The 15,091-nt window shown below is 39.0% G+C and overlaps 1 protein-coding gene across 1 annotated transcript in view; it reads right to left on the reverse strand.

Moving 5' to 3' along the window:
- Window positions 1-4,657: 4,657 nt before the first annotated feature.
- Window positions 4,658-15,091, reverse strand: part of LHFPL6 (LHFPL tetraspan subfamily member 6) — a 239,653-nt gene continuing 229,219 nt past the window's right edge. Inside the window, exon 4 of the mRNA XM_032880120.1 lies at window positions 4,658-5,788. Coding sequence (XP_032736011.1) covers window positions 5,670-5,788 — 119 coding nt within the window. The 3' untranslated portion in view covers window positions 4,658-5,669. The remainder of the gene's footprint in view (window positions 5,789-15,091) is intronic.

Here is a 15,091-nt window from a genome sequence, read left to right on the forward strand (position 1 = left end):
CTACTCTTTAAATGATGATGTTTCCTAAGGTTTCTCTTGCATTCATATCCCCCCCGCCAAGTATCACAAGGTTTATTGATAGATACAAGTATATAAGGGGCACCTGGGTGGCTCAGTGGGTTAAAGCCTCTGCCTTCAGCTCGGGTCATGATCCCAGGGTCCTGGGATGGAGCCCCGCATTGGGCTCTCTGCTCAGCAGGGAACCTGCTTCCTCCTCTCTCTCCCTGCCTGCCTCTCTGACTACTTTTGATCTCTATCAAATAGAGATCTCTATCAAATAAATAAAAATTTAAAAAATAAAATAAAATCAGGGCATGAACATGACTTAAATTAAGTACACTTCATTTCAATATGAAAATCAGAGGGCCAATTCTAATTTTCACCATGTGCTTCACACCCACAAAACCACTTCAAAGGCATTAAATGATCTCTTCAGACTCATCAATTTTGTGCAAGTAAATGATGTTTCTTTTAAAAAGATTTGTGCACTTGCCCAGGCTCAAGGATATTAAAAGCTAGCACACAAAGCCCATTACTAGAGGTAGAAACACACAGGAATATACTATTATAACCACAACCGTCAATTAGAGTCAAGAATTTTTGAGTCACAACCAAATGGATAATCAAATATTGCAATGACTCAAGAATTACTGAGCCAAGTATTTTTCTACAGTATTCGGTGTTGCAGTTCAGTCTTCTAACTCAAAAACCTAGGATAACTGGAGGCAAAGAAGGTTCTTGAAATAGACTACCTCTGCTTGAGAACTTATGAAGTGGTTATTGCAGGCTGCTAATATGCTATCTAAACATAAAAGCTACTCCTAAAATATTTGATGGTAGACTATGATTAAGACATTACACTACAGAGGGCACCTGGGTGGCTCAGTAGGTTAAAGCCTCTCTGCCTTTGGCTCTGGTCCTGGGATCTAGCCCCGCATCGGGCTCTCTTCTCGGCAGGGAGCCTGCTTCCCTTCTTCTCTCTCTGCCTGCCTCTCTGCCTACTTGTGATCTCTGCCAAATAAATAAATAAGATCTTAAAAAAAAAAAAGCCACTACACTACAAAAAAACAAAAACAAAAACAAAGAAAAACCTTATGCAGAAGGAAATCATAACCACTGTGCTTCTGCTTTAAATATAATGAAAACCATCCTGCATTCATTTCTTATTAATGCCTGCATGGTCAAGGATATTGCCTGTTTCTGTTATTTCTAGACGCCAAATTTCTCCTGAGTCTAAGGCCTTGATTTTCAACTACCCATTAGGCATCTCCACCTGGATGTCCCACAGGCACCTCATACACAAGTCCTTCACGACCTTGATGTTTTTCTTTCATATTGTGTCTCTGGGTGTGGCCTTCCACACTGGAGACCACAACCACCTCTGCTCTCATCCTTTCCACTTACTGTATCTCAACATCAATTGATTCTATTTTCTCTGATCTGTCCCATCCTCTCTACTTGCACGAACTTTGCCTACTTTGGTGCTCACCTGATGACATCAACCTATTTGTTCACTTCCTTTTCCTAAGCACTTAGACCAGAGAAGTAGCTCAAAACTCATTGTTGGTAAGATGAATTCAATGTAGCAATTCTTCTCTCCACCTCTGCCGCTCAGGGACTCCCCACCATAGTAACTCCGGGGATCTTTATAAGCCACACGAACCTGTAGTCAGGCCACATCCCCCCACCTCCCATGTCAAATGCTTCCACCACCTCCATGATCAGTTGTCACCTTCTCAGCATGGCCTACAGAGCGCTCCTTGCCCTTCCACCTCATGTCTAGCCTCATTTCACACCGTGGCCCGAGGCATCCTCCCAGCAGCCCTAGACGACCGCAGACAGCACCAGAGCTTACTAAGGACCTCCCCCCTCTTTTTAGCAAGGCGTGAAGGGCATAGGATAATGTAGAGACTTCAACTGCGCAGACAGATGGATTCTGGAAAATGTGTACATCTGTAACCACCATCACAATCAACACATGGCACATCTCCATCACCCCAGGAAGTTCCCAGTGTCCTCACCAGTTACTGCCTTCTGGTTAATCACTGCTCTGATTTCTGTCTCCATATATTATTTTTTCCCCCCATATGTTAGTTTTGCCTGTGTGTCTGGCTTCTTTTGTTCAACAAAGAATCTGAGGTTCATCTGTGTCATCATGTATACCAGAAGTTCATTTCTTTTTAATTGTGGAGTAGCATTCCACTATTTAAATATACTCCAATTTCTTTATGTACTGGCAGACATTTCAGTTGTTTCCAGTTTGGGATTATTATATATCAGACTGAAATGTATGTTTGTATACAACGTTTTTGTGGACAGAGATTTTTTTTCTTTTTGGCCTAAATACCTAGGAGGAGGATTAGTTTGGTTAGCTTCATAAGAGACGGCTTAACGGTCTTCCAACCATGCATCTCTGTGCTTGGTAATGTTGGGTGTTAACATTTTTATTTTGGTCATTCTAGTGTATGTTCAGCGGTGTTCCATTGTGGCTCTATGTTGCATTTTCTTCTGCACTAAGGATGCTGGGGACCTTTCCAATATGATTGTTGGCACCTGTATATCCTCTTTTGTGATATATCACATTCAAGTTTTTATCTGCTTAACGAAACTGAGTTGTTCATTTTTTTATTACTCATTTGCTAGATATATAACTTCCAATCTCCTTTTTCACTTTCTTAATGTCTTTTGAAGAGCAGAAAATTGTAATTTCTCATCTTTCTTTTTCTATTCCATTTTAATTGGTCTGTGCAGGATTCCTTACCCGGGAGGAAATACCCCCCCACACACCCCATCTTGAGAGTCATTTGACATCACAGGATATGGAAATCACTGATTTTCTTCTTCTTTTTCCCCCACAAGCTTGGGACCCACTTGAGAGCAGGAATTGTGTTTTATGGAGTTCTTTATATTAAATGGGATACCTAGCAAGTAGCAGGTGCTCAAGGACAATTTATTACCCAAATACACAAATGAATGTGTTGAAAATCAAAAGAGTTGGTTCAATTTCATCAGTTAACTTTTCACATGTCATTTTCTGAAAACAAGGAAAACTCCCACTTACCTCTTAAGCATGTCCAAGCAAAAAATTATTTATGAGGTCATGGAAATGAAGGGGTTCTGCCCCTTCAGTGTACCTCAGTAAGCTGCCTGTGAATAGACACATTTCACAGACTTTATTATTGGCGCTGCTGTTATTATTATGAATCCTGACTTTTATTTGAAAGAAAGTTCATGTAATTTCTTTTGGTAATTCTTAATAATTTAGATGCTCTTTATGAAATCCTGGGACATCTCGAACCAAAACCACAAATGACTAGTCAGGATTCGAGACACAAGGGTTTGTCATTTGACTGCATCCTGTTGGATTGATCAGCTTTTTATTCTAGTGAGGTTCACTAATGTCTAAAATCATATGGGTCACATAAAAATGACAATGTCGTCATTATATCTGTCCAAGAAATAACGTTAGTGAATTCCACAGAGAACTCCCACATGATAATGGGAGTTAAGAAGTCATAATACTATTCTGACAGGAAGGTGCAGTTAAAAACATTTGAAAAGCACCAGCAGTAATGAAAATGATGGGCTCATTGAGGAGCAAAGTGTAATCTCCTCTCGGCAGGAAATCACAGAGTGGAGAAGCCCCTGCTCTGAGGACAATGAGACACAATCAAAGGACATTCAGCCCATTATGAATTAAGCATCTGAGAGCAGAATGACTTTTTCCATAGCAACAAAGCCTTCGAAAGTCCAGAATTTTATTGGCCAGAGTCTTGTATTGTTCTTCCAGGCCAGCATGAATCCTCACACTGGATGATTAAAAGTACCAGAAGCAAGTGTGACATTCAGGTATTCAGGCTCAGTTGATAAATATGTATAGAAAGAATAGAAAATGTAGTTACACGTATAAGTAACCAGAACGCTCAATTCCCCAATTCGAAAAGTACACAATTTATAAAGTAATTGAAACTTAAGTTTTAAGGATTTGATTTAATAACTCAGTGTTGCCTAATAAAATAATATATCGATTACCCAGGATGCAGTTTTTGCTCCTCAAAGTGTTGGTTCTGCTATGGGGTGATGGAAAGATCCAAATCCTTCTCTTTAGTCAAAGCTTTACGCTGGGAGCAGACATGTGAGAGAATCTTTCTCCAACGGCCAGGAACCCTAAAACACAGTGGTGTAAAACTGCCCCTAGCCCAGAAGTACTAAAGAAGCACACACCGTGTTGAAGGTGGAGTGGCCACAAGTCACAGGTGGCTTGTCATGACATTGGCATCACCCTGGACACCGCTGGCCCAGACACCTCCCCAACCATGACCTGGCTCTTGTTACCCCAAACCATGTCCGACTATTGTCTAGATTCTCAAAGTCAATCCAAAATAGAATTGAAATTCTCTCATAAGAATTCGGTCATGATTTAAATGTAGTTAGAATTCTAGTTGCAAAGAATTTAAGTTGAAAGCAGGAGCTCTTACCTACCTTTAATACCTTGTGTGCCTAGAACAATGCCTGGTTGGGTGATTAGAGAGAGAATTAATGGGAGGACTTAGGAGGCAAAGGAAAATTTATAGGACTGTTGGAGGTGAAAGGCTATATTTAGAAAATTAAAGAAGCAAACACAGCAACCGAATTAGCACTCCATGACTCATTTAACTATTGATCAAAGAGAATTTATTCACAGAGTTTTTCAAATACAAACAAAATAGCACTTAAAAATTTTTTATACAAAATGAATATTGAAATAAATGTGGTACAGCACAGTACAATAATGAACAAAAAGAAAACAAGATCTAATGAATGGAAAAGGTCTCTCATTACTCTCACTCCTTCAACTGAATTCTCTTCGTGTCCATGGACAGGAAGTTGCCTCTTTACTTCATAAGAATATCATAGCAGAAGCTACTCAGATAAGGAAATCTTGCATATTTTTGAATAATATTGAAATACAAAGGCTTAACTCTAAATGTCTGCATAAACACTGAGCACATGTCGAGGGCATAATGAGTTTATGCAGGATATACAAAATACTGATAGGGTGGCTTATTGGTCCATTTATTAGGTTTAATGTATGCTTTATAAAGTGATAATACTGTATTTTAAGTGTACATTAAAAAGAAAACAGAGGAGTAATGCACCACTAACCCTCCCATACAATCTGTGTGACAATGGCTATGTTTGTGCGTGGGCATATGTGTGGATGCGTATATGTCCGTATGTGCTTTCAGAAGCGACTTCACCTGCAGGGAACATCTGTGGGTTACCCTGCTTCCCAACGTAACACTGTTTCTACTAGCCCTTTTAATTTTCACAGTCCTCATCTTTAAAAAAAAAAAAAATCCAAAACCCTTGTTTGCATATATAGGTTTGTTTGGCGTGTGCATGTGTTCTACATTAACAATACTCTGTGGAAGAGAAACACCCAACACCCTACAATACTTTTAGCCTTTGGTCCATCTTCTCTCTTTTCCCATGTTCTCCATTTCTTTTGCAAATATTGTACAACCCTTTGACACTATGTAATGTTGACCACTCCATTGGCTTTCGTTTCATTAGCACGGTATGGATCAGAGAACCACCATTCCACCTTTTGATAGTAGCTGCATGTTTCAGTCTCTCCAGACGCCTTTGGCCTATCTTCTCCTCTGTTTGCTCTCGGTGGCTCCATGTCAGTAGGGGTACTGCTTCTGTTTCTTGCCCGAGAAGCAAGCCAGCCATGTGCACAGCAGCATGGCGGTGGCGGCCCCTGCTACCGTGCAGTAGTAGGCCCAGCCGATCTCACACTTCCCTAGGGACACAGGAAAGGGAGAGAAAACAGACAGAGATCAGGGTGATTTTTCAGGATGATCTGTTATTTCTCCCCATGTGTATGTTCCTGGATACTGCAGCGAAACTGAAATTAAAAGCGTACACCAACATTAAAAGTATGGTGTACTCACTCCAATGGAATGATAATGCTGAAAGCTATCTGAAGACTGAAGAAAGCCAGAATGGTTGTGTGCACTTCAGAAGGACCTCAGGCCCACGCCTCCTGCTCGCGAAGAGGATAGAAGCCTATTCTCTTCCACCAGTGCCCACTCTTCTGGCTAAAGAAAAGGAGGAACGACAGCAATCAGGGTAGGGGGGATGGAAGTATTAGTTCTAACTGAAATCATTCAAATGGATATGCACAATGAAAAAAAATCAAAATGTAGATACAGTCCTTCTGCAAAGGGGTCAGTCTGAGGAGGAGATCCATTTGAAGGATGATGCTAAAATGAATACTGCTGTTTTTATAAAATTGCCAAATGATTTACATTCTACCTTTTGAATTGAAGAACAAAAATTCCCAGGTTCTTTGGGGGTCAATACTTACCTTTAAATTAAAACATCATAAATGAGAACATAATGAAAAGGGTTCCAATGGGCCCTGACCTGTCAGAGTTGGATTAGTATTCCTGGTAATAACAATATACCCACAATACTAAAAATATAATTAGTAAAAGAAAGCAGCAATAGTTATTTTAATTTCAGAGAGAGTAGACTTCAAAGCAAGAACAGTTATCAGGGATAAAGAAGGGCATTACACAGTGATAAAGGAGTGAATTTTCCAAGAAGACATAATAGTCTATAATGTGTGTATACCTATCAACAGAGCATCAAATTACATGACACAAAAACTGACAGATTTCAAGGAGAAATAGATAAATCCATTATCATAGATGGAGACTTCAACACCCTTCTATTGGAAATTGACAGATCTAGCAGCCAGAAAAAAATCTGAAAGGACACACTTGATATCAATCAACTGAATATAACTGACATCTACAGACTACTTCAACCAACAACAGCAGAACACATGTTCTTTTCGGTTACATGGAATATACAGAAAGATGTCTGGGCCACAATACTCACCTTAAAACACTGAAAAAAATAGAAATCAAAAATTTTCTAAAATGGAGTTAAACCAGAAATCAGTGACAGAAAGATCACTGGAAAATACCAAAATCTGTGGAGATTAAACAACACTTCTAAACAACAGAGGGCCAAAGAAGAAATCTCAAAGAAATTAAAAAATAGTTTGAACTAATGAAAATGAAGTTTGAATTAAATGAAAGTGAAAACACAACTTATCAAAATTTGTGGACTGCAAGGGAAACAGTGCTTAGAGAGAAATGAATGGTATCAAAAGCATATATTAGAGAAGAAGAACGATCTACAATCAATAATATAAGTTTCTGCCTCAGGAAACTATAAAAAGAAGAAAAAATTAAACTCAAAGTAAGCAGAAGAAAATAATTGCGTTAGAGCAGAAATCATTAACATTCTATGAGATCATCACTGCTTAAACACCAAAATCAGACAAAACACAAGAAAACTACAAATCATTATTTTCATGAACATAGATAAAAAAAATTCTCAACAAACTATTAGCAAATTGAATCCAACAATGTATAAAAAGAATTGTACACACAACCAGGTATAATTTATCCCAAATATAAACGGCTGGTTCAGTATTCAAAAGTCAATTAATATACTGGGGTGCATGGGTGGCTCAGTTGGCTGAGTGTCTGACTCTTGGTTTTGACTCAGTTCATGATCTCAAGGTCATGGGATCCAGCCTCATGTCAGGAATCCACACTTGGCAGGGAGTCTGCTTGAGATTCTCACCCTCTTCCCGGCCCCGAGGCTCTGTCTCTCTAAAATGGGTAAATTAATATTTTTTTTAAAAAGTCAATTAGGGGCACCTGGATGGCTCAGTGGGTTAAGCCTCTGCCTTTGGCTCAGGTCATGATCTCAGGGTCCTGGGATCAAGCCCCGCATTGGGCTTTCTGCTCCGTAGGGAGTCTGCTTCTCCTTCTCTCTCCCTGCCTGCCTCTCTGCCCACTGTGATCTCTCTCTCTCTGTCAAATAAATAAATAAAATCTTTAAAAAAAAAGTCAATTAATACAATGCATCATATCAAAAGACTAAAAGAAAAAAAAATCACATAATCATATCGATAGATGCAAAAAAAAAAGGATTTAACAAAAATCCAAAATCCACTCATAATTTTAAAAAAAATTCTCAATGAACTAGGAATAGAGGGAAACTTTCTCAACTTGTCAAAGAACGTCTAAAAATATTTATAGCTAATATATCTAATGGTAAGAAATGTAAAGCTTTTTATTTTCAGATTAATTCTCATTAGTGCCTGTAAGAAATTCAGAAGAATTTTGAGGGGCTACCATTTCAATGATCTTGATGAAACTATTTAGATATGGTTATCATTAAACTTCAATAAGAAAGCCCAATAATTTATTAATACCTTCAGGGTAAAAGAAATGGCAGAGGAAGACTGCTCCATTGTACTGTGCTGTGCCTTTCCCACAAGGTAAGGATAACCCCTCTCATCACTCCTTTGCAACATCTTACTGAAGGTTCTAGCTAATGCAATAAGGCAGGAAAAGAAAATAGAAAGTATACAGATTGGGAAGAAGGAAATAAAACTGCCTTTGTAGTTGACATGATATGGAAAATGTGAAAGAATCCACAAAACAAAACAAACAAACAAACAAAACACTCCTGGAATTAATAAGCTATTATAACAAGGTTGCTGGATATACAAGGGCAATATACAAAAGTCAACTGCTTCCTACATACCAGCAATGAACAAGTGAAATTTGGAATTTAAAAGATAATACCATTTACATTAGCACCCCCAAAATGAAATAATTAGGTATAAATCTAATAAAATATGTAAAAGATCGAAATGAGAAAATCTACAAAACCGATGAACAGAATCAAAGACCTAAATAATTGGAGAAATATTCCATGTTCACAAATAGAAAGACCTCATAGTATCAAGATGTTGGTTCCTCCCAATTTGGTTTATAGATTTAGTGCAATTCTATTCAAAATCTCAGAAAGTTATTTTGTGGATATTGGCAAACTGATTCTATAGTTTATATGAAGAGGCAAAAAGGCTCAGAATAGCCAGCATAATACTGAACAAAATTCAACAAAGTTCAACACAGCAAGAGGACTGATGCTACTCAACTTCAAGACTTACTATAAATCTCTAGTAATCAAAACAGTGTGGTAATGGGGAAAAAACAGGCAGATACATCAGTGTATACAACAGAGAGCCCAGAAATAGACCCACATAAATACAGTTAAGTGATCTTTAACAAAGGAACAGAGACGATAAAATGAAGCAAAGACAGTCTTTTCAATAAATGGTGCTACAATATCTGGACATCCACATGCAAAAAAACAAACAAACAAAAAACAAAAAACTGGACATAGACTTTACAGTCTTCACAAAAAATAATCAAAACTAGATAAGACCTATAGGTAACACTTAAAACTACAGAACTCCTCAAAGATAACATAACAGAAAACCTAGGTAACCTTGAGTATGGTAATGACTCTAGATATAACTCAACCCATAAAAAGCACAATCCATGAAAGAACTAGTTGAAAGGCAGAACATCATTGAAATTAAAAAAAAAAAAACACACACAACTCTGCTCTGTGAAAAGCAGTGTTAAGAGAATGAGAAGAGAAGCCACAGAGTAGGAGAAAATATTCGCAAAAGATATATCTGATAAAGGAATCTTATCCAAAATACACAAAGCACACTTGAAATTCAACAATAAGAAAACCGCCAACCTGATTTTACAAATGGGCCAAAGATCCTAACAGATACTTTACCAAGGAAGATATATAGACTGCAGATAAGCATATGAAAGAAAAGATACTCAGTATTATATGTCAAAAGGGAATGGTAAATTAAAATGAGATACCGCTTTATACTTATTAGAACGACCAAAATCTGGAACACAGACACCAACAAATGCTGGTGAGTCTATGGAACCAGAGGAACTCTCACAATTGGTGGAGAGCATGCAAAATCAAACAACCACTCTAGGAGACAGTTTAGTGGTTTCTGATAAAAGCACACATACTCTTACCATATAATCCAGCAATCACACTCCTTGGTATTTACCTAAAGGAGCGAAAAAGTTACATCCACACAAAAACGTACACATGGATCTTTTTAGCAGCTTATCCATAATTGCCAAGACTTTAAAGCAACCAAGATGCCCTTCAGAGCCAGGACTCAAACTTGGGTTCCATGTTCAAGAGTAAGAAGTCATTAAACCAGAATATTGTATTTGAATTAATAAAATAAGTTTCTGCATTCATTCGTCCTCCCCTTCCCAAATTTCTTATAGCATTCAAATTATTCTTTTTGTGTGCGTGGAAGGAAGGCCTCTATATCTTTCATTGAACACTGTCTTTTCTGCTCTAATTGTCATCCTTCTTTTAGCCAGTCTTAACGATCTCATTAGAAAATGCTTTAACAATTGTCCTCTCTTTTCTTTTATCATTTATACATTACATTAGATACAAACACATACACCTAGATATTTAGATTTCAGTCATTGAACACATAAACCATAGATTGAAAGCTATACCTTTTTTTTTTTTAACAAGTCAGTCGTTTTCTCTTGTTCATTAATGACTTCTCTCTTGAAAAATACAAAGACTGTTAAGTGTAGCATGCGATTTGACTTCATATCCTTGCTCCATTTCCAGATAAGAAGGTGAGGTCAGGCAAGCTAAGTAAGTCATTGGCTTGGGGTCACCATAAAGCAACATCAGGAAGATTAAATCGAGGGCCTCCACATCTCAAGAGAACACACTACCTGGGGCCACAGACAATAGGCCATGTGCAGTCTTGACCCTGGGTGTCATCCTTGATTTCTCCCTTTCCGTATCGAATATTAATAACCATTTAAACACAGCAAACGTGCATTGACTACTTGCTCTGAATTGTTAGAAGAGCTTTACATGGAGTAAATACTAATGCATTGAATCCTCATAGGAACATGATGTGATAGGCACATTCAGATGGGGAAACTAAAGCCAAGAAAAATGCAATGACTTGCCCAAAGACTTGCACTTAGTCAGTGGCAAGTCCGTTGCCTCTCTCCAAAATGTATCCTCTGCACTACCACTCCTCAAGTGTCCACCTGCACCCTCATGAGGTCTTACCTGTCATCACTGCTCTCCTGGTCTTCCCTGCTTCTGCTATGGTATCACCAACAGCAAAGCAGGCAGCTATCGTTGTAAAAATAAATCGTGTTAAGACCCTGCCTCACTTAAAACTTCCTAATGGATTGTCAAACATCCATCTCCTTCCAATGGCCTATCAGGACTTGAATGAGCTGTTACCTGCCTACTTTTCAAAACTCATGGCCAACGTCCCTCTTGTCTTTTTTCTTAATAGGCTGGGCTGCCCTCTCTGGACCTCATGAGGGTTGTTGCTGGCTTGGTGCTTCAAGCCCATTATTCCTTCTACTCAGAAAGCTCTACTCCGGGTCATTAGGCAGCTGGTTCCTTCTGAACGGTGGTACGTAAAGATATGCCCCGCCCCCCACCTGCTTCATCAAAGTCACAATACTCCTCTGCCTCACTTTATTGCCTTTGTAGCAAGTACTTACCAAGGTTTGTGACTACCGTGTGTGTGTGTGTCTGTGTGTGTATGTGTGTGTGCCTGTGTGCACATGGGTGTGTTTGTGTTTAATTTCAGTCTCTCCCACTAGAACGAAATCTTCAGTTAGGGGAGATGTTTGTGTATTTTGTTCCCTACTCTACCCCTGCAACAGTGCCTGGCCCATAGTAGGAACTCACTAAATGAATGTTGAATGAAAGGTAAAGAAAAAGAAAAACAGAAAGAAAGAGAGCAAAGTAGGAAAATAGCCAGTCCTTGAAAGAGTAAATCTGGAATTTTATTATAAGAAAAACTCTCAATTATTTATTATAAAAATAACCGTAGTCCTGTTTTGGCATGGAACGTTTGGAGAGAAGTTGCCAAACTAATTTTATAGCATTTACAGCCTCATACAGAATTTGTTAATTGAACAGGTTAATAGATCCTGAAAGATCGCATCTCCACCTTGGGGTGGGTCTCATGGGCACAGTGACCTCCATCAATACTCATGGATGTACTAGGTATTTTTCAAGGGTAACAGAGTCCCCCTCAGGGATCAAATTTTCTGATAACCATCCGCAAAGGTGTCTAGGGAATAATCTCCACTTGTAAGTCTCAGGAATAATCTCCATTTTGAATTATTCTTCATCTGGATTAAATAAATCTAGGAGGGAGAATTAATGGGTAGCTGAGAGATGGCAAATAATTTAGAACCTTTCAAGAAGTCAGCAAAATTTGTGGGCAATCCATTCAGCCTAGAGCTCATAACATGGAACACAATCAATCATTCATTAATAACAAGGTATTGACCTACACCAGTTCCATGACCTAACAGGAAAAGCCAAGGACATAATTCTTTATTAATTATTGGACACTTATTTAAGAAAAAGTATCTGTTAAGGGCAGTTGATTGAAAATAGTCCATGTGACAGGAGCCATGTGTATTAAATAAAGATGAAAAAGAAGATACTGGGCGCCTGGATGGCTCAGTCGTTACGCGTCTGCCTTTGGCTCAGGTCATGATCCCAGGGTCTTGGAATTAAACCCTGCATCAGGCACCCTGCTTGGAGGGAAGCCTGTTTCTGCTTCTCCCACTCCCCCTTCTTGTGTTCCCTATTTCGCCGTCTCTCTCTCTCTGTGTCAAATAGATGAATAAAATCTTTAAAAAAAAAAAAAGTAAAAAAGACAAAGAAGATACTAAAAAATTGACTACTGAGGACCTGGGAGAGAGAGAATCATTTATTTTTTTTCTCCAGGGAAGTTAAAGGAATATAGGGACTCTTAACTGGCAAGGCTGGTAGTAGATGGTATAGATATTCTACCGAGTTCCTTTATACCCTTTAATTGGTCCTGAGTTCTCACCCTTAGCTTCTGATCGTGCTCTGCTCCTAATAGCTACCCTTGCAACCCTCTTCAGAAGACCCATGAGTGTGGAGCCTCCTTGCCCCATACTCTCAAAGAGCTTAAGTGCCCCCTGGTGTGGCCAGTAGCCAATGACTGACTGGTGTAGGAGTACAAAAGTCGGTTTTCTCACCTCCAGGTGAGGCAAACTCTGCGGTGGAATGAATGTTCCAGAGCCCCAGTGAGGGTGAGGCTGGGACCTCACCGCAAATGGCATCCTTGCCTGGCATTTACCCCTTCGCTACCTTACTTCCCATTTCCTTACTGGTTTCTTGCATATGAATCCTCTTCTCAGCATCTGCTCTGGGAAACTTGATTTAAGACAAGAGCAAGTGAACACAATCTATCTTGTTTTTTCTTTCTCATAATAAAGGTTTTCGAGGTTTCAACTGTCAGAGGCTTAACCACGCCACCCATCTACCCAACCTACCCAGGCTCTGCTGTCGCTGAAAGACCCACAGGATAGAGTCTTCAGTGACTCTGAAAAAGAAAAAAAGAAAAAAAGAAAAAAAAAATCCCTTATGACATATAGCCTTTTGACAAAGTCCTTGAAACAGGCAGAGCGGCCTCCTTCTGGGAGCTCAGCAGCTTCGTCCTTACTACTCTGCTAAGGGCAAATGGCAACTGTAGGCTAACATTATCCCAACCCTCTAGGATCCTGTGAGTCTACTTAAACATACAAAAATTCCTTTGGAAACTTCCTTTATCGCTACCCCCTAAGATATATGGTAGCCATCATCCCCCAAGCATATGGCCCACTGATTTACATCTGAAGGGTCTCATGATTAGGGTTTTAGGAGACAGTAATAAATGACCTTTTCCTAACAATAGCTAGCCCCCTCAAGGTCCTAGAAACCTTGCTTCCAAAATTCCTTAGAGACTGACTTACGCTATCCCTAACCCCTTCCCAACTTGAAAGCAGATAATTGGCCACTCCTGACCACTTCAGGGCAGTTCTTTCTGCCTACAGGTCCTGTCCCTGTGTTTTAATAAAGCCACCTTTTTTCACTGAAGACATCTCAAGAATTCTTTCCTCACCATCAGCTCTGAAGCCCAACATTTCCTACAGCATTCAGCACCAGGTGTCTACACTACTGTCTTCCTAAGGACAGATCAACTCCATGTCTTGTTAAATATATCTGTATCATTTCTAATAATTGTTTTTGGAGCCCCTCTTGTTGTGCTGTAAAACATGTAGTCAACTCATCAAACCAGCTGTTTATCAGATGCAAATAGAAAGAAAGGAAACTAGGGGCACCTGGATGGCTCAGTGGGTTAAAACCTCTGCCTTTGGCTCAGGTCATGATCTCAGGGTCCTGGGATCGAGCTCTGCATCGGGCTCTCTGCTCAGTGGGGAGCCTGCTTCTCTCTCTCTCTCTCTCTCTCTCTACCTGCTTCTCTGCCTACTTGTAATCTCTGTCTGTTAAATAAATAGATAAAATCTTTAAAAAAAGAAAGGGAACTAAATAAAGTTATTCAAAAAGTGTGCCATAGGAAAAGAAAATGAGAATGTCATCAGATATTGCCGTGAATTACTCATATATGCAAATTTATGTGTGTAATCTATACATTTTGTGATTTAAATTCAGCAACCGGCTCAGATCCTAAATAAGCAACAAATGTTCAGTGTGATTTAGAAGAAAAATAGTCCTCTATTTCAGATACAAAGACTTTCTCTTACTACGTAATTCATAAAATACAGAATCATTAAATCAATATGATTTATTCTGGTATTTTAGATTATTTAGAAATATAGTCAGCCCATCAAACTCTCCTCAAAAGAATATACAAAAAAGCATACATGCACCCAGACACACACACACACACACACACACACACACACACGTTTTTTGAGAAGCAGGGAAGGGAGGTCAATCTGATAAGATCAAGATGTGTCAATAGGATTTAGGCAAATCTAGAGAAACACTAAGTCGTCCAACCCTTGGTTCTTGATTCTTAATTCCTTTCCTCCCATTCTTCCTCTCTCCCTCAATTCATTCATTGATTCAACAATTATTTATTAAGTGGCTACGCTGACTCGGAATCACTGGGTGGTGGGGATCTTGTTGGAAACAAGATACATACCGAGACTGCCATCAAGCAGTCTTGCCTAGTCAAGGAAGTACGAAACAATAATCATGCAGATAATTATATAATGATAACTGAGACATGTGCTTTGAAGAGAAAAACAATTCGAGGATGCTAAGACACAAGGAATCTTTAGAATGT

The sequence above is a fragment of the Lontra canadensis genome, unplaced genomic scaffold, assembly GCF_010015895.1.
Source record: "Lontra canadensis isolate GAN:19392208 unplaced genomic scaffold, GSC_riverotter_1.0 scaffold67, whole genome shotgun sequence".
Lineage (NCBI taxonomy): Eukaryota > Metazoa > Chordata > Mammalia > Carnivora > Mustelidae > Lontra > Lontra canadensis.